The sequence below is a fragment of the Grampus griseus genome (genome assembly GCF_964374135.1).
Source record: "Grampus griseus genome assembly, chromosome: 8".
In the NCBI taxonomy this organism is placed as follows: domain Eukaryota; kingdom Metazoa; phylum Chordata; class Mammalia; order Artiodactyla; family Delphinidae; genus Grampus; species Grampus griseus.
The window spans coordinates 17,525,162-17,546,052 of record NC_139002.1 but is presented as its reverse complement, the minus strand read 5'-3'; the positions used below and the strand labels follow the sequence as shown (position 1 = coordinate 17,546,052).

Here is a 20,891-nt window from a genome sequence, read left to right as displayed (position 1 = left end):
GTATAAAAAGATTAGGTGAAGCAATTCAGAATGTTTAAGAACTTTAAATCAAGTTAAAAGCAGTTACTATGGCCAGACCTCATGAAACTCCACTTAAGAGTCGCATTAACCTGGCAGTCAAAACTATTTAAAATGAAGAATGTTTTTTTCACATTTCACTCACTTTCGGCATCAACCAAAAAAAAAAAAAGAAAAGATAACAATGTGAATTGGCATACGGCAGTACAGTCATGTAACAGTAACCTCCAAGATTTAGCTTTCTAAGGACAAAGCTAGAGCTATTAATCTGTGCACTAGATGAGCTATATCCCTCTAGGGCCAAAAGGGATAATTCTTCAAATGAAGAAAGAAAAATTAAGATATTCTAGAAGCTTTTAGGTATGAAAAGCAAGAGAGAGTAGAGAAAAATGCACAATTTGGAGACCCACAGTAGCTGAGTCCAAGATTCAATACAAATCTACTGAATTTGGCATGAAGTCAACACCCTCACCCAACCCCTCTTCCAATAATGATAAGCATGAGAATTTGGCTTCTTACTTTTTAGTCTAGAGCTATGCTGTCCAACATGGTAGCCACTAGCCATATGGGGCTATTTAAATTTAAGTTAATTAAAATTAAAGAGAATTAAAAATTCAGCTCCTCAGTTACACGAACCACATTTCAAGCACTCAATAGTCACATATGGCTAGTGGCTACACTACTGGATGGCACAGATACAGAATCCTTCCATCATCACAGAAAGGTCTACTAAAAAGCACTGGAGACACATGGCTGGAAAGTTTCAGCGCTCCACTGCTCAACTGAGTTCCATTCTGATCATTCTACCTATAGGAGGAGACTTGTCAGGTCCTAAAGGTAACGTGCAAAAGCTCCACAAGGATTTACCTTTTACATGGAAGAGTTAAGGAAATGCAGGCTACAACTCAGCAGACTGCCATATCGGCCTGAGCTACACTCTCACTAGTCAAATGTAAATCAAAATGCTCCCACACATCAATTTAATTCGTGACCCCCTGCTGACTAATATGCACTAAGGAACCATGCCCAGTCTTTCTGGACTTCACGCAGCTCGTTGAAAGCCAGGGTAGCAAACAATCATCTACCTAAAAAAATAGGAGTTGCCGTTAAGCTGACCTAGACTCTTCCTGCCATCCTGAAAGGGCTTCCCGCCCTACACTAGGATTTGTTTTTGTTCTCTGATGGTGGTTGTTAAAGAAGCACACTTCCAGAAAAACAGCTTCCATCCATCCTGCCTCCATGCTTAAGCCTGCCAAAGCTGTCATTCATTACGCGAAATACAAGGACAACTGTGAGGTTCGTTAATGTGCTTTTTATTCAACATCAACCTCCAGAATCGTAATTAAACCTTTTAAGTCCTACGGACAGACTGAACAGGCTCTCCCAGTCCCCTATACAATGAGTGGTAAGGCACAGTGTGGTGTACCAGTGTACTACAATGAGAACCGGACTCATTGGAGTACTTCCAGTCCAAAAACCTGGAATCGGGAATCAAATAAGTGTTCCAACAGCCTAGCTGTGTGACTGGCTAAGTTACCTAATTTCATTCTTATACAACCTCCTCCCCAGAGTTCATTCACTTTCAAGACAATCCTTACTGCTTCAAGACTCTTCAGCAACTTAGTTAACAGACTTCCAACCCACATCAACCCCGCCTACAACTCCTTCCCCCTTCCACAGCATTAATCTCCAGTCCTCTGATTAGTCCTGACTAGTTCATCACAGTTCCTTATCCTGTCCGCTAAAAACAGACCTCCCTTGGGCTTCCCTGGTGGCACAGTGGTTGGGAGTCCGCCTGCCGATGCAGGGGACACGGGTTCGTGCCCCGGTCCGGGAAGATCCCACATGCTCCGGAGCGGCTGGGCCCGTGAGCCATGGCCGCTGAGCCTGCGCGTCCGGAGCCTGTGCTCCGCAACGGGAGAGGCCACAGCGGTGAGAGGCCCGCGTACCGCAAAAAAATAAAAAATAAAAAAAATAAAAAACACACCTCCCTTAAGGTTCTACCTCTATGACCCTCTTCAGGATTCCTCATACACTCCTCTCCAGCACCTAACACAATGGCACACATCGGGCATCTCAGTACATGCGTATCAAATAAGTAACTGAATCAATGCCTCATGCAGAATCAGCTATCAACTCTTTACAGATGACTTTCAAATCTGTATCTCTAGCTCTACTCTCAGCCTCTCTCCTAAACTCGAGTATCACATTTCAAATGACCTTCTGAACACTTCTACTATGTTCTAATGGTAGCTCAAGTTTAACATGTCCAAAACCAAGCTCACTGTTTTCCCTTACTAAGCCCACCATGATATTCTGATTTCTGTTCATTGGAACAGCCACTCTCCTAAGCCACTCAAGTTCCAAACCGAAGCCTGCCTTCGTTTCTAGTCTTTATTCTCCCTCAATCCCCATTCTCCAGTCAATTCCACCTCCATTCTTCCTCCACTGCCCTAATTCAAGTTTTCATAAAGTCATACCTGAACTATTATACCCCTAACCAATCTCTCATTTCTAATCTGATCACAAACGACTGCCAGATTCATAGTCCTAGAGCACCAATCTGACATTACTTTCCTGTTCAAAATCCCTTCAATAGTTCCCAATGACATCCAGAATTAAATCTAAATTTGGCTTTCAAAGTTTTTCCACAATCTGGCCCCCAGTTATCTTTTGCTAATCCCATCTCTCACATGCCATTTTAGCTTTCCTACCTGTAAGCCTTTACTCATGTGGTTCTCCTTCAACCTGGAATGTCCTCTCTCCTCACCTCTTTCTGGGTGGAAATCTTCCCTGTGTTTTTCGAGACTTCATTTAAATGAAAAGCCTTCTACGTTCCAACTCCATGTTAGCTCCCTTCTTTATATCCCTCTGATAGAAAGTCAGAGATGACAGTGATCTGAAATCTCAGCTCCTTATCCAGTCCTCTGCTGTGGCCACAGTCACACCTTCGGGGACCCCAAAGAGAATATGAGGAAAGGAAAGATGAGGTAGATGAGCATTCCTTGTTACTGCCTATGACTTTGGCCTCAGCACGGACGTGATCTCAGGAACCAGGGCTCATTCTCTCCGGCCTTGTTGTTTTGAACCTGAAGGACTCATTCTGTTTAGATCTGTGGTTTTCAAACCTTTTTTAAAAGAGTATAACACTTTTTCAAAGGGCCTCCTATAGAGATCCAACGTATAAATGTGGAACTTATCTTGCTGGAACTAGCACCAGATAAATGTTATAAAATGAATTTAACTCTCATCAGTTATTCCATTATAAGTAGATTATATATTCATCTCTTTTTTTTTTAGTCTATCCTTTTCTTCCTCCTTTAGTTCATGGAAAGTTCAGGCCAAAATCTTGAAGGTGATGACCTCATTTAAAAATATCCTAAGACCTTGAAAAATATTCTATTAAAGCATAACTCTGTATGCACTCACCTTATGAAACAAGGATAAAGGGATGTCATCATGGCTAAATTAATATAAAACTGAAACACCATTTTTGGTTAAAAAAATAAAGGTGAAGAAAAGTTCTGCTACTTCTTTAGCCTGAAATTCTTTTTGCACCAGATTCATGCTATTGCATGAATGGAATACAATGCTGGAGGAATAACATTTCAAGAGGAAAAGCAGACTGAACATGGTGGTTATTTAAAGAATCATCAACTTGTTTGCATGCAAATGACCAGAATAATAAAATAAGCAATGCTGCCAACAGGACCCAGAAGCAATTGTTTTTAACTAGAATGCTTGAAGCGTTAGCCACCTAATTCTAGAAGAAACTGACTTACTAATCTTTTCCTTTTCTTGGATAATACCAATCATATATTATATATTAACACACTGACAAAATGTGTATTGCAAAGATATAATTTTTCGTGAACATCGCTATCACATCATTATTTACCTGACAGTAGGTCACACTGATAAAGATATATTTACCAAGATTTATAGTGGAAAGGAAGGGTTTAATTCCTCTGCCTTGAAGATTTCTTAAGAAGGCAATCTCTGAAAAAGCGTCTACCAAGAAAGAGAAGATGGCACATGGCACAAAATCAAGGAAGATATGTCATTCCACTCAAAACCTCAACTAACTGCAATAATCCACACACGATGCCTAAGAAATGCAAGCCGTGTAGCCTAAGACAATAGAGAGCTGTATAGCTACAAGGGAAGCATCGATAAAATGCTACGATTCCCCATAATTCAAAGCATTTAAAGCACCAAACACAGCCTAGGCTAGATGCATGCCTTAGGCAGGGAGAAGAGAAGTCTAAATGGATGGATGTGAATATGAAGGAAACACTTTAGAAATAGGCCATAAAAACAAGTTATGATAGGTCCTCCTCCCCTCCCAATACTGTCAGGTAGTTAGAGTTATTGAACAGACATCACTTAGGACAGTGAGAAAAAGGCTAGCCACCTCTCCCCTTCAAAAACGCCTCGACAAGGTCACAGATTTATCAGTGTCACAAATGCATTTACAAAATATTACAGCAATAAACTCTGGTTAGAGTGGGTTCCACCTCTATATTCACAGGAAAGAACAAACTCCAAACTTCTCCTAAATTAAAAGGTAACATTAGCAAACTCTCTCTCCCTCCGCCTGCATATGAAATCTCTCCCACCTTCCATGGAAGAACAACAGGAAATCTTCTTTCTGTTTAAAACTAGATCAGTTGTAGGCAATTAACTTTATAAGCTTAGTTTTGCCACAGTCTTATTTAGCACCAACTATCCAGTCACACAAATAGTGGAAGCATCTCCACAAAACAGACTGCCCTACCCATCTCATTTTTTTAAAACACAGCAACAAGCCACTGCTCATGTTTGATCCAACAACTGTGATCTATTTTTTGATCCTGAAGCCACAGACTCCACATATATCTTTATTACTGTACAAGGAAAACTGTCACCCTGAGGTTTAAATTTTCCTATGTGTACCATGCCTCTCCTGAGAATATATCCGTTTTAAGACAAGGCTCTCATGAAAACTGAGGGGAAGAGGGGCAGATGGCCTCAGAGAGAAGTTTCTTGGTTTGTTTCTTCAACTCTAACGTGCCAGTATGGCCCTAGCAATGACACAAAGTCCAGCCATACCAGGACTGTACAGTGATTAAGTAAATGGAAAGAGGTTCTCTTACTTGGGCTGGTATCTAAATCTCTCCAACAACGACCCAACAACCAAGTATGATCAAACACGCTAGAAGTCAGTCCTTCAGGCTATGGAAACATCAGATAGTGACAGCCCTTCATCCATTAAGAGAGAACAAACAACGTTTGCTAAGAATTACAGTTCTAAAAGCTGGTAACTAGACAACCACTAAATTAAATTCATACACAAAGGCCTCGTGCAAATTCTAAACCCCAACTACCGGTATTCATGACAAATGAGAAAAGATAGGCTATATACGTATTGGAAATCAGATTGTGTAACAGGAAAATGGTGAGTGAATAAACAACCTTTGGAGTGATGCATCTTTATACTGCTTTTCAAGACTGAATTATTATCACCATGTTCTCTGTTCACATTTATGCTGATGATTTCAGGGGCAATGGAGACCTAATTTCCAATTCATTCATTGCTTTAACAAATGTTTACTGAACACATACTACGTGTAGGGCATTAACTTCATGCTGTTAAGGATACAAAGATGAATAAGCAGTAGTCCCTCCTGTAGAAAGGCTAGGAGACACCTACCTATGGACACATGTCAACATATGATAACGTAAGAAGTGTTAAATATCATGGGATGGCTAGAGAAATTGTAAAAGAAGTTGAAAGGAAAATACTACATTCAGGCTGGAAAGTACATTAAGATTTGAAAAAGAAGCACTGGACTTGGGTCTTATGTACGCACAGGATTGAAACATGCCGATATAGAAGACCAGAGGATGGGGCATTTCTGCTGGTGAAAACAAGTTTGACAAGTATGAAATGCACAGGTATAGAGAGGGAAGCTGGGGCAATTTGGAGAAAGATGTTTGACAGGAAGAAAGAAGATAAGTCTGGGAAAGCCCCTAAGGAAGTACAGAAGAGGGGCAGAAAGAAAAGGCACCTAACCCACCTGAGAGTTCATGTAAGTTTCCTTGAGAAATTGGGAGCTGGATCTCGAAAGATATGTAGGAATCAGCCATCTAGATAAGCATACTTCAGGAGGAGGAGGTGACATACAAAAAGGCTGAGAGAGCGTGGCATATCTAGGACACATTTACTTTGGTTAAGTAAAGAACACAGTGGGGCTTCCCTGGTGGCGCAGTGGTTGAGAATCCGCCTGCCGATGCAGGGGACACGGGTACGTGCCCCGGTCCTGTAAGATCCCACATGCTGCGGAGCGGCTAGGCCGGTGAGCCATGGCCGCTGAGCCTGCGCATCCGGAGCCTCTGCTCCGCAACGGGAGAGGCCACAACAATGAGAGGCCCGCGTACTGAGAAAAAAAAAAAAAAAGAAGAACACGGTGTGCACAGCTGGCAAGAGGTGAACGTGAGAGGAAGACATAAGTCGAGTGATAAAGGGCACTGTAGGCCACACTGGAGGAGTGTAAGCGCCATCTTTAAGGTGCCAAGAAAATATTTCCAGATTTTTTTTTTTTTTGGTTTGCGGGCCTCTCACTGTCGTGGCCTCTCCCGTTCCGGAGCACAGGCTCCGGATGCGCAGGCCCAGCGGCCATGGCTCACGGGCCCAAACGCTCCGCGGCATGTGGGATCTTCCCAGACCGGGGCACGAACCCGTGTCCCCTGCATCAGCAAGCAGACTCTCAACCACTGCGCCACCAGGGAAGCCCAACATTTCCGGATTTTAAGCAAGAAAGTGACAATCTAATATGTGTTTCAGAAAGATCTGCCTAAAAGCAGTGTTAAGGATGCATTGAAGGGATGAGACTAGAGGTAAACAGACCAATTAAGGGACTATTAGATCAGTTTAAATCTACTTTCCTCATCTGTAAAATGAGCATAAGGGTAACTAAGACAGTGGTGGTGAAATTGACAGGAGTGAATGCAAGAGACAAGCAGGACTTAGTTACTAACAGAGGGGAAGGGTAGCGAAGGAGGAAGTACTCTAAGATGTCTCCCAGATTCACTTAACTCACTGGGCAGCTTGGTGATACCCTTCATCAGCACAGAAAATATAGGATAGTGGGAGGTTTGGGGAGAGCAAAAGTGCTAAGTTCAGTTTCAGACATGTTGAACTTTAGGAAAATGTACTTAAGTGTTTAAAACGATGGGTTTTGAAGATAGACCTGGTTCTACCACTTATTATTTGTGCCTCTTGGACAAGGGTCCTATCATCCTCTCAACTTCCTCACTGGTAAAATGAAGCAAGAGAGACAACTACTTACAGGGTGACAGTAAGGATTAAATGAGATCCTGAATGAAGATACAAAATAACAGTTGCTGTTTTGTCATTAATATTATTTGAGATAACTGTGGAATATCCAGATTGAGATGTTCAGTGGGCACCTTTGGAACATGGTCTGAGGTTTAGATGCAAAAGGCTGTGCACTTTACAGTAAGTATAACACAATTTTTTTAAAGTGGTAGGAAGAATTGGGGCATTGGGACTTGAGACATAGATATGCCAATTTACTGGATGAGGAGAAGGGTAAACGATGACTGCTGAGAAGCAAAGTAAGGCACAGTTAATAAACATCAGAGAGACACATTGCATTATATGAAAAAGGGCAGTCCCTATTTTCTTGCAAGTAATATGGTGAGTTAAATGAAAAAAATAAAGCATTCTCCTAACTACCCAAAGAGAACTATTACCCTAAAAGGAAGAGATATGAATATAGTAAAATAAAAAGGTTTCTAAAGTGAAATAAAGCCAAATGGGGGTAAATCATCAAATTAATATGAAAACCCAGGATTTGTCAAATAAGACATTGTAGGGCTTCCCTGGTGGCACAGTGGTTGAGAGTCCGCCTGCCAATGCAGGGGACACGGGTTCGTGCCCCGGTCCGGGAAGATCCCACATGCCGCGGATCGGCTGGGTCCGTGAGCCATGGCCGCTGAGCCTGTGCGTCCGGAGCCTGTGTTCCGCAACGGGAGAGGCCACAGCAGTGAGAGGCCCGCGTACCAACAACAACAAAAAAAAAAGACATTATAGGCAGATGTTAACACGGTTTATGGAAAAGTATGAAAACAGAGAACACTACCTATTATTTTTTCAAAGGAAAAATAAGAAAGATACATGAGAAAGGAATGAAATTGGCTACTACAGGAAGGTGGGTGGGAATGGGCCAGGAAGTACAGGGAAGGGAGTGACACTTCTTTACATAGTTTTGATTTTTGAGCCATGGTAATGATTAACATGTTCGACATATAAACTTAAATCAACAAGGATAGGTAAAGCACTAAAATTGAATAGAAACAGAAATCAATGCTCCTTAGTATACATCTCATTGAAAACACACACACACACGGCACTAATTCGTGAACTTGTGAACACAGTACTCTGACCGTCAACCTTCACTGGATCTATTTTAAAGGCAAAAAAGAGTGGCAAAAATCTTGAGCTTCACTTGACAGTTTTGTTGTCTACAGTATTCTCTGTGGAGTAATTCCAAATCTAGTTTTTGCATTAATTATAAGAAACTGATATGGCTGGGAATCAAGGTTCTCAGTGTGGGGGAAAAAAGTACAAATAAGGAATGAGAAAAGGGGAGAAAGAACCTTAGTTTTACAATAGAATTGAAGACATTAGTATGAAATCATGATTTAAATGAATAAGTATAAATTTTAAATGTATCCAGATATATATAAATATAATTTATTTATATAATAATAAATATACATGTAATCTCCTAGTTCTGTCCACTGAAACAAGTCAACCGCAATGAGCACAACTCTTTGGTATCTAAATACCAGTTGCCCACTGAAAGGAACCACAGCTTCTTGCAGAAATAGCTGATTCCAGATCTGGAGCAGGGAAAATACAAGGTGAGCTTAGACATCTTCTTGTGACATAAAATAAGAAAGAACTTAAAAATTAACAGAGATATGTCAAAAGGATACAAGAGCCAGACTGAAGGGGTTCCCTTTAGCCAAATTTGACAGTAAAGAAATATTATCACACTGAAAGTGTTTTAAATGTATGAGTCCGTTGTGATTTTCAAATAAAAAGGAGAGGATGGGGGAAAGGCGAGCTCTTCTTTATTCAAGAAGGCCTCTGCCCAATACAGGGGAATGACAATTAGAAAAAGCACAATTTTATAAACACTGGTGTAATATTTGATTTAGACAAGGTTTATCAATGCTGCTAAAACCACTAGATGAAGTGTTTGAGAACAGGATCTTCAATCTCAAAATATCCCACAAATTACTTATTAATGACAAAGGGACAAAAGTGGAGACATCTGTAAATCCACATCAACCAAGTACTAAACCTACAGTTAGCAAAGGGATCAAACTTGCCACTGCTAAAATTAGGACGAACTGCTATTATGTTGCTCTTGATGTGATGTTAAAAGGTGGCAACATCAGCTGTGCCATGTTCCTGCCTATGATTACAGTCTGAATCAAACTAGGAGGAAACAAGCAAACAATCTGTAGAACCGCGGGACATTCCACAAAGCTGTAGATCTGGACTCAACAAAATGTCAACACCATGAAAGACATCCCACACACACACTCCTTAAAAGAACCTTAACAAACAAACAAACCAAAAAAAGTGGAGGGCAAGGGAATGGTTCTAGATTAAAAGAAAAAGAGACGTGCAAACCATATCCAATGTGTGATCTCCAGTGGAGTCTAGATCAGGGAAGACAAAGAAACACAGATAGATAAAGAATATTACTGGGAAAATTGGGGAACTTTGAATATGGACTAGACATTAAATAATATTGGTGAATATTAAATTTCTTGAATGTGATGAGGTTGTGGGAGAAGATGTCCCTATTCTCAGGAGTCTGGTGCTGAAGTATTCAAGGGTGACGTGTCACTAGGCCTGCAACTTGCTTTCACATGGATCAGAAAAAAACAAAAAGACATGTGTGGATACATTGTTTAGAGAGCTAGAGATAAAACAAATGGGCAAAATGCTGACAGTTGATGAATCTAAGTCAGGGGTGTACAAGCATTTGTCATACTTTCAACTTTCCTGCCGTTTTGAGAGTTTTCAAAGTAAAAGTTGAGAAAACCAACTGTATCCCTCAGGAATCCACCCACCCAACTATAACTGCACCAAACACGATGCCTGGTATAAAAGCAGACACTTGATTTAACCATAATTTTTAAATTCTCATTTTTCTTCCAAGTGCCTTATGGGTTAGCTACAGAAATACAAGTACTTGATTTAAATATAGTATATAAAATATAAGGGGTAAGTAAAATCATAAAGTCCTGTCTGTGTTAAAAGGCCCAGAAACTTGAGATTATAATCACTGTCTATTTCTCCAAGGTGACTGGATAATTCCATTTACTTCCAAAAAACATTCAACTCCGCGTAGGATCTTAATCTTACTGCCACTTTATTCTTCACTTTCACCTTAGAGACAGTTGAGTACATCCTGAATTAATCCTTTCAGCACAGAATTTTTCAATATTCTCAAACGTGTGAGGGACTTACAAACGTGATTAGCAGTAGTAGTGGTCAGAAACATAACCCCCATCACTAAACCGTGGCTGTTTTAATGAAAGCCATATATATAAAATACTTCCTTCTCAAGGACATTCATACATATGATCTTATTTTATTTTTAACACCCTGTAAGGTAGGTTGTTTTTGTTGTTTTTAGCTCTTAAGCAAAGCCCTAGGTTTATGCTGTTCTGTAATCTAGACCGGGTATTCTGCTTGCCAAGCTGGCCCAGAGATGGAGAGATTTGCTTCGGGAAAGGGAAACAAACAGCAACTAACATTCATGTGATTACTAACAAAACTAAAAGAAAGGAGACAAGAGGTCTCTTCACAGTGACGTGTGCGCACAAGATATGCACAAGGAAAAGTGAAGTTCGGTGTCATTTAAGCTAATCTCTATTTGAACCTTTTAAGAGATAAAACCATTTGAGCAGTAATTTAGTACTGAATTAACTTTTTTTTTTCTCCCTATCTTTGAAGTTTTCATTGTTTAAGTAAGGGTTTCTGCAAGAGAATGAAGCCGGGTTCCTCTTCTATTCAGAAGCTGATTATGTGCAGTAACTTCTGCATGGCTTGGCTTATCCCAGGCTGATAATCAGCAGAGAGCCAAATACATACCACGTTTGACATACAACCTTTCCCCCCAAGACCGTCCCCAAATACTCCATGATAATCAAGTGTTCCTACCACTGAATTATCGTGCTGCATAACCTTCCAGTAGCAAAAACTGAACTCTGCGGGGGAAGGATGACAGGCGGGGAAAAAAATAAGGGAAGAACCATGGCAGATATTAGTACCAGATAAAGGCTTTGAAAAGATCCTTCAGATAACAAGTTTAGCAGTTAGACTGAGAAACAAAGATTTCATATATTTTCTTAAGCCAGTAACAATTCACCCTCTATGTAATCAACTAACATGCGATCTGCCACAATGGGAGAGATGCCTGTGTTTAGTGAGACAGCACTGCTCCCCAGGTCAACGCTATTTAAAGTGTTAGCTAATAAAGACCTGGGTTTTAGTGCACTTCCTTCTGGCTTCCCGGGTAGTACTTCTTAGCGACTGATGCACCGAAAACATGAGCACCAAATGCTCCTCTAAGGTCGCATCTTTTGGAGCATCTTCAGAGGGGCTGATCTCATGTATGCCAAGTCAGCAGCTCCAGACAAGGCTCTCTGACACTGACCCTTCCAAAGTCTCCAACTCCTCAAGGCTTAACGTTTTGCCCCAAAGTCTTACTTTGCCAGCTTGTAATTTGTGAATTCAGTTACACTATTTTCATGCTATAGTAAATGCCTGTATTCCAACACGTGCTACCAAATAGGCACAATACACTTTCAGCATTCTAGGGTTTAAAGTTTCATTAAAGTAATGGCAATAATATCGATACATTGTGGCTTACTGGAAAGAAAGACATGTACACACCTGTAAAGCAGAAAAAGGAAATGTCTGTGTGGGCATATATTTTAGATAAGCACGTGTTAGTTAAACTGAAAGATGCAAAGGAAAGATGTTTATTCTCAAGGTGGGCAAGGAGATTCAGCCGTCCTACAATTATAAACCAAAACAGTTAAGAGGAAAACCGATCAGAGAGCAGTTTTATGCAAAGGCAACCAGCTGAAGGCTGATCAGGGGAAACCACTTTCTTCCTCAGTTTCACTGGAGAATCATCAGTCTTCCAGAATCATCGGGATTGGGCTGAAAAGTAATAAGAAATGAGGGCAATTAGAGAAGGAGTGAGAAAGCAATTGAGGAAGGAACAACCTTAAGACAAAACAATGTGGATTTTGAATCTGGTGCAAGGAGCAAGAATTTGAGATTAGGTTTTCTGCAAGGGCAGTGTCCTGATCCTGTCCAGGAAAGAATTACAGCTGTGGTAGGAGGACTTAAATTCTGACTCAGAGAGCCTGGGATCGGGGGAATTGGCTAGAGAGCTTCTGCTTAGTAAAACATGGTTTGGAGAGGACGTTGAGGCTTCCAGAGAATGTTGTGGAGAAATAATCAGCCCCATTTTATTTCAGTCCAAGGGTGAAAGCTAAGGAGGGGAAAAAAAGACTCCAAATTTCAGGGCCCTGGAGACCGGGATGACAATGGTGTCACGTGCAATAATGGAGACTTTGTGAAAAGTTGAGATCTAAGATGAAAGGTTCAATTTCTGACATGTTAACTTCTAGATTATTCCTAGCCAAGTGGAGATATGGTACAGACAATGGGAGAGATGGGGCCCAGGAGCCCTTTGTTTTTAGGGAGATTCCTCCCCACCCCCTCCAGGGACCTCATAACAATTCCAACTTGACACTGCCGTCTAGTGCTGGATGGCTCAAGAGGATTTAGAATGCCCACCTTACCAAGGAAGACTGCCAAGAGCAAGCCACTTATTCTAGGCATTTTTAAAAGTCCACGCCACTAGAATATCAACATCAAACACTGAGTAGCATTTAAATATGAAACAGAGCACTTTCATTTCAAGGCTATTTAACATTTCTGAAATATCAAGATCAAAATGGTGGGTCAAATGACTATGTGCCAGTAAAGCATCTACTAAAAGAAAAACTTTTCCCCACCCCACATTTCTCATAAGATAATCACCCCATTCAAGACACCTGTCAGTCATAAGAGATTTTTTTTTTTTTCCTTAGTGCTCAGTTTTCTCAAAACCTTACCACCAAGCTCCTCTTTTGAGTAATAATAAAGGCCACACATCACTTCTGCTGTGCACGTATATAAATACCTCCATCTCCCTTTCTTCTAACCCTAGTTCAAGGCCGACTGCTCCAAAGCTTTTGAGAACCAGCACAGGAAGATCTTCAAAGAGAAAGTGCCCATTAACCACAACAGCAGCTGCTGGCTACAGCCTGCAATTTAAATCTCTGAAAAAGAAACTGTGGCTTCTGAAATTTAAACAAGGAGGTGCCACTTGTAATTACAAACATTCCAGTGGGTTCCTTCCTTCATTGATGGTTTCCAAACAAAGGCTTTTTATTCGATTTTGGTGGCGCTCCCCAAACCCTAAATGTAGACATTCCTTTGTGCTTTTCTGGTGCCGTGGCCAGCTCAGAAGAGGGGCACAGGAGGCGGGTTTTTCCTTGGCCAGGGCTGCTTGGAACTCTCAAAACCATCTCATGTGTAATTACTTGTTTGGCTAGAAACCAAAAACCCCAATGCTTCAGTTTATAGTCCACGTTAGATACATTTGAGAAGGAACTTCTTAAAAGACAGACACACAGACACACAGACACCCAGACACACACACACACACACACACACAACCTCACATTTCACGAACCCTGGAAAATGGAACCAACCTATTTTCCGAGAAACCAAAGAAGTTCCGAAATTAACGCTGAAGCATTCTAACATTTCTAGCTGAAATTAAAAATTCACACTTTAAATGAATGGGGCAAATACTGAAAAGTAAAAAAGAGTAACAGTTTCTCTTCCTACCACCCCGTACCCCCATCCTACAAAAATAAGGCCCCAAAACTTACAGCTCCCTATGGGTTTCCCACACCAAAGGCATTTTCTGATCACTTCAGTTACAGAATACAGGCTGAAATGAATACTCAGCCAATTAGAAATGGGAAAAGATATCTTTTTCTTTGAAGCCATATATTTACAAAACGCAAAGGCACTCATACCACGGAGACATTTAGAGGAAAATATTCCGAATGAGGGCACCTCACAGCCATCAAACTAAACTAGCCTTTCCTACAGAAGTCCTCCTACGGAGAGTATTCATTATGAGCACATCCAGAAATGGCCAATCTCACCAAGGGTGTTTTCCACAGCTCGCCACTGAGGAATTAGCTACAATTACTGCATATTTACACAACCATATTTACACAATAAAACTCATCTTATCCGTTCCAAACAAAACCTTGCTCAAAATAAACCAAACCACAGGAAAAGGTCTCCTCAGTGCAGGCAGTAATCACGCTCTGGCTTTTCTAGCTCCCGCCTCAGCTTCTACCCACTGTACCAAGCCTTCACTCTACCTTCCTGGGTAGAGCAAGAGTAGGATAAAAATCTGTATACCAGTGGATAAAATGTACATGCAGCTAATGATACTGTGATTATGGGCGTAGAGGAAGAGCTGTATCTTACAGAAATTCATTCTAAAGTAATTTATGGAAGAAATGATAGGATGTCCAGGATTTGTTTAAAATAATCTGGGAAGGGGAGAAGGTGTACAGAAGGTGATGGACCATGGGTGGTAAGTACCAAACTTGATGATCTGCAAAGAGGGTTAATTATGGCATTCTCTCTACATTTGTGTATAATTGAAATTTTCCATAATAAAATGAAAAAATAAAGAAAATATGATCGATGTTTAAAAAAAAAGGGTCATCTTGCAACAATAAAATAATTTTTTCTTTAAGAAAAAAAATTATTCTGAGCTTTCTCCCAGCCTTAACGGAAAGGGACAAGTACCTGGTAAGAAAATCAAGATGTGTTTTTGTTCTTGACTTAAGGACCCTTCCTTTTTTCTTTAGTTATGTGGAACCAGTTCTCCTGTTAATAAGACTCCTTGAAATGACAAAACGAAAGGTTCAAAGTCTAAAGCTGAGGCTTCTGTGCTTCTGTGAAGCCTAGTTCTCACGCATCTGACTTAAACGACCGGGACACACATCCAGAGCTCTCCTCTACTCAGGTGCTTTGGACAACAACATTCACGTGTGGCTGCCACATGAAGTCCAGAGGTTTCAGAATGATTTGTCAACACTGAAGACAACCTTAACAAAAACCGGTCCTTTCTTCCCAGAGGTCACACCTCTGATCCCTCGGTTTATTACGTAGAGCAATAATTACTCTTGCTGCCTTCAGAATACAAACTCTTCCTACCCAAGACAGCATCTACCCACGATGCATATCCCTTACTGGGCATCCCTGCTGGGAGGTGGAAGAGAAGCTTCACTGGCCGGCTATCCGGAGACCAGCTCCCTATCCTGGAAGCACAGCTAACTCAGCCTCAGTTCAGCGGTAAGCACGGTCCCTCCCTCTCTGGGCTTTGGCTGCCTCACTGCAAAATAATGAGACGTTGCCACATGATTTCTAATATCCTTCCCCTTTCAAAAATTCCATGATTATAAGAATCTCTAGTTCCTCAACAGGTGATATTAAGAAAAAGAACTTTGCATTAAAATGTTATATTTTCTATTAAATAATTTTAAATGTGACTATGAACACTGGCTGAGCTTCTGTATACGTCCATATATATACATATATGCATGTGGATACACACATATTTGTGTGAGTACACAAACACACACACACACACACAGGCTGATACCATTAGGTGCGTATATGGGACTAATTGCTTGCAACTAGAAGCAGCAAATTTTCAATTCTGCAACAGATGTCGCTGTGTGATTTCTCCTTTCTATGCTGGATTTTCAGTTGAAAATGCCCAGCATGATGGTCAGTACTATTCTTCCCAAGAAAGAGATACAACATTTGAATCCTTTGGATTTATTTTTTATAAAATTTCTTTATATACTGGTAAATTTCCATTCAAATCATAACATTGATTAGTTTGGTGCAATTTAAGAGATCCCCCTGCATAAAAATGGGCCTTCCGTTAAACACACAGACACACACAAAACCATTTTTAAAATGTAAATTCTAAGTGGCCAATTAAGCATTAATATGTCACATACAGAAACTGAGAGATTGAGTTTATATTCACAGCAATATTATCAAGTTTTTAAAGCCTGAAAATCACTTAGCAATATAGGCCAAGGAATAATAAAAATTCACTTATGTATAATAAGGCCAAAATGTACCAGGTGTGGGCAAAAGTCACTGAAAACTCCAAGAGCACCCTTCATGATCATGAAAATTTTGGATTTTAGTTTTCACAGCATTTCTTTAAAAATAAATAGTAAGGCTAATATTATAATTGCAAGACCTCTTACCCATCTGACATTCACTATCAACCACTTCCTGACACATGTCACAGAAAAGTGACATCTCTTTCCATTCAACCGATATATCCGCCGAAGACCATCCATCTCAACAGGTAGCTACTAGCACTTTCTTCCGCTGTAATTCAGAGCTGGGAGAAAGAATTTCAAAATCTCCTTTTTAGACCCAGGAACCCATTACCTTCTGGGGTTTTAGAGGGAGCCGAGCAAGCTGAGCAGAGCAGGCAGGGAGTCCAGGGAGTCGAGGGCAAAGTCAGATAAGAATATGAAGTCAGGAAAAAAGAGAGGAAGCGCCAGTGTCCTGCCTTGGCTTCTTCCCTGTCCCACTCGCCTTTACCAGGAGGGCCATTGGGAAAACTGGATAAAGCATGTACAACATCCATATGAATAACGCTCTTTGTTCCGGAGAACTGCCTGCTCTTTTATTCCCCCCTTTTTTCGTATTTGTTCATTTCAAAAGATTGCTCAATGGGTCTCTTGTTCCTCCAAAATGTCCCAGGCAAATAATGCAAGCTTGTCTCGTCACACAAGTCACTAAATGAAGCCTTGTGCGTCTCCAGTGACACACTGTAAATATAAAGTGGCATTAAATGAGGGATATTTTATCAAAGCTATCACAGACAAGTGCAAGTCCCTCCCGCAGCTATTGGATTTGATGCAGGGAAAGGCGACAATAGCAGGGCGGCACTTTTGTAAAGTCCCTATCCCCAGTACACAAGCCCCAACAGGCCACGACAAGCAAAAACTCAGTTCCTGGGCTTCCCAGCACCACCACACATCCCCACCCATCAGCCATCCTCTCTACTGCTGAAAATGTAAGAGGAGGGTGACCAACCACGGGTTCACTGGGGGTCAGAAACAACATCATGCGAGCATCCCAAAGTAAACGGGCGTGATTTACACTGAGGAGTGAGCTTTGACAAGCCCATTTTAGCTGCATTTCATTAACATCCATTTCATCCAAACACCACAGGAGGGACGAGAGATTTTCTCCAGAGGATAAATGGATTCAGTTACAGGGGAAGACAGAACCTGGACCCACCGCACAATGGCCCTTGATGGCTATTCCAGCAAGGCTGTAAATGAAACAAGCCTTATGAAGTTAAAAGGCAACGCCAACAGGTTTCTTTAATCCTGGGAGTAGGAACTGGAGGTCTCTGAGAAAGCTTAAACTAAGAGGAGTAAAGAAGAGAAGTCCCCTGGTCCCCACCTGAAATCTACTCTCTGGGACTAGGATCTGGGGGCTAGGCCAAGACCCCTTCTCAAACTCAGCACCAAAAAACGCATTAAAAGAAAAAAAAAAGATTTAAAGAAAGGCGCCTCACCCCCTCACTACAAATCAAACCCAATTACTTTCTAATTTGAACACAATCTGATAACAGCATACAAACAGGGATGTACACAGGAGCAGGAGGCTGCTTCCATGGCAACTGGCAACAGAATTTTCTTGTAGCTTTGACATGCACGGTTGAGTTCCAGACCGCTCCTTTCTAAGTCAGCATATAGCCCTCGGTGGGAAGGCAACTTCTTACCGCGAGAGAGTTACAAATACAGTACTGTTGCTACTACCCGGAGCCTTCAATGAGCAGGCTGGACAGAGGAGGCATAATCTGATGCTGCTCTGCTGGCGAGCGGCATTGCACGGCTCCCATTTTTAGTCCAAAGACAATATCCCGACCAGCGCTTGCCCCCTCCCCGCCTTTTTTTTTTTTTTTTTTTGCAGCCGATACAAGTCTATTGTTGCCTCTGTTATGCGCCAGTTACCGAGCCTGTAACGCTCACGTTTAACCGACACTGGCGCTTTTTACAATGCAGCAGAACCAGGGATCTCTTTCAGGAACATTTCATTGAACCCATCGAGTCAGAGACATCACCCGAAATGAAGTTGTAACCACACCGGCATCGGCTGAACCGAATTATCTCGTAACTCATAAATTAAGAATTCACAGTGCAAAAACACATAAACAACATCCGGAGGCAGTGGCATGGAAGAAAAAATCCTCAGCTCTGGAACTGAAGCTGCCGCCAGATTCCCACCTCTATGGATCCCCGATAGGTTCCTCAAGTCGAGCTCCCTTGCAAGCCTGTCTTGAGGAGTGGGGGGGAAGCAACCACCCCGGCATCCCCCCAAATCCAAAGCTAGCACCCCCAGATCTCCCCATTTCCTACAGCGTGTCTCCTGTGGTGTTTATGTAACTGTGTGTCCTCTAGCGTGTAAACAAAAGGCACAGCCCAAGCGGAGAGGCACCCCGGGAGCGGCACGGTGGCCCCGGCGCTGCACCCGCCCGGGTCGGGGGCTCCGCAGGTGGGGGCTGAGCTCTCGGTGTCCTCCGCCACTTGTTGCTCGCGGGTCCTGCGGCTTCCGAGCTGCGAGGAGGGGCTTTGCAGGCGCCGAGCCCTGCTGCATCCCCTCCTGCACCTCCCCGCCCCCCCGCGGCCCTGCGCCTTGGAGTCCCGGCTCCCTGCTCCCAGCCCGCAGCAGGCGGCCAGGGGCGCTGGGACGCCGCGCGGCCAGCAAGCGCGGCGGTGGTGGGAAGGGGAGGCAGGGTGCAGCACGGCCGGGCTCTCCGCTAGGGAAGAGCTCCAGCTCCCTTTTGTTAGCAAAAGCAAACACTGCCCTCTTCTTTCCCGACCGCGCCAACGCGCCCGGCACACGGTCAGCCAAACAGCGTGCTCCAGCCGAGTGCTCCGCATCTTCAGGGAAGGAGCGGGGCGCGCAGAGCCGCCCCTGGGCAAATTCCCAAGACAGCTCTGCACGCAGGGGACGCCCGGAGGCCCGGAGGGTGCCCGCCTGGCCGCAGAGGCCGCGAACGCTCCCTCCACCACCCCCGAGCTGCCGAAAATGACAGGCAGCCTGGAAATCCGGGGTCCCCACTCGCGGCGGAGGACGCTGTGGGGCAGGCGGGCTGCGGGTTCCCGGCTTCTTCCCGCAGAGGCGGCGACAACAACCGCCCCCCCGTGGGGCCGGGCCCGGGGAACTTTCCCTGCCTGGAGCCCGGCCAAGGAGACCCGCAGCCGGGCGGAGGGGGCGGTGGGGGCGGCGGGGCCGCGATCCGGCTGGAAGGAGACACGAGGGGCGAGCTGTTCGTGGACAGGGGAGAAAGGCAGAGCGCGGGGAAAGCAGGAGCGATCAGATAAATCTGGAGATGTCCTGTGGACCAGTGAGGAATCGCGCTGGAGGGGGCCGCTAGTCAGCCATGGGGAGGTTTCGGGGATGGGGAATGGGGGGCCTGCTGGAGAGGTGGGGGCGAATGGGTAGCCCGGGGAAGCGGGAGGACCTGCAAGTTACGGGGACAACAGCGAGTTAGGGAGGGTCCGGAAGGTTTGGCGGGGGTGCTTGCGATCCACCCCCTTCCCCTATATTCTCTAGCCCCCGGGCCCCACATTCTCACTCCACTCCGCGCCCCGCGCCAAGCCGGGGAGAAAAGGTGTGGGTGCAGCCATCCCTACGAGCTCTAATTCACACCAAGCTGGGCAAGGGAGAGGAGATTTACCGATCCCCTCAACCCCTTCCATTCTCAGCCCTGAGTTTCCTCTCCACACTCCCTCCGATTTGGATTTAGGAAGTGGGGGAAGGTTGTCATGGAAACGTTTCCCCCCTCCATGGCTACGGCCACTGGGGTGCCTTAGGAGATTTCGGGGGCCAACCGGCCGGTGCCCACACCTACCTGTGGGGATCAGTGCCGCGGCAGAGAGGAGTAACAGCAGAAGCCGGAGTCTGAGACCGGGAGGCGCCGCCGCCACCGCCGCCGCCGCACACTGGGGTCCGCTCGGCAGCACAGCACTCGCCATGTCGGGCACCTGCCTCAGACTGGCGGCGGTGGCTTCCTCCCGAGCCCAAGCGGACAACTAATGAGATGCTAATGACATGCGCTGGAGGAGGAGTCCAGACCGACCAATCACATCGCCGCGAGCCGAACCCGGCTCTCGGAGGACTCACCCCCTCCCCCACCCCGCCCCCTGGCGCTGGCTTCGGCGGCGCGCCCGCGCCACCTAGGGGCGGGGCCAGGGGGAGGGGCGTATGCAAATATGTTTATGTTAAAATTCGTTTTCGGTTTCCCGGGATCAAGGAAAAAGTGTTCTCCTGGGCCCCTGGCGCACAGGGGCTCCGGCTCCGGGGGCGGGTCTAGCTTCCCGTACACCTTTATTAGGAATGTTTATAGCAATCGCTACATCAACCAGACGACGAGAATCTCCCTAGGAGACTCCCCTGCCCGGTACGCCGAGTGCAACTGGCCTGGAAACAAAACGTTGCAAATTTCCGTCACTCACCTTGCACCGAAGGAATAGATCTTTGGGAAACGGGGGCTGTTCGGGAGTAGAGAGTGAGGAGGCAGGTCCCCGGATTGACAAAACAATCTGGGAGAAGTGCATGCGTGCTTTGC

At 44.0% G+C, this 20,891-nt stretch overlaps 1 protein-coding gene across 3 annotated transcripts in view; it reads right to left on the bottom strand.

Annotated features, from left to right (window-relative positions):
• The window catches only part of CADM1 (cell adhesion molecule 1), a 336,130-nt gene extending 315,826 nt beyond the window's left edge, over positions 1-20,304 (bottom strand). For all 3 annotated transcript variants that reach the window (XM_082660638.1, XM_082660636.1, XM_082660637.1), the window contains exon 1: positions 20,175-20,304. In XM_082660638.1, the coding sequence (XP_082516764.1) occupies positions 20,175-20,298 (124 nt within the window). In that variant the 5' untranslated portion in view covers positions 20,299-20,304. The remainder of the gene's footprint in view (positions 1-20,174) is intronic.
• Between the last annotated feature and the right edge of the window lie 587 nt (positions 20,305-20,891).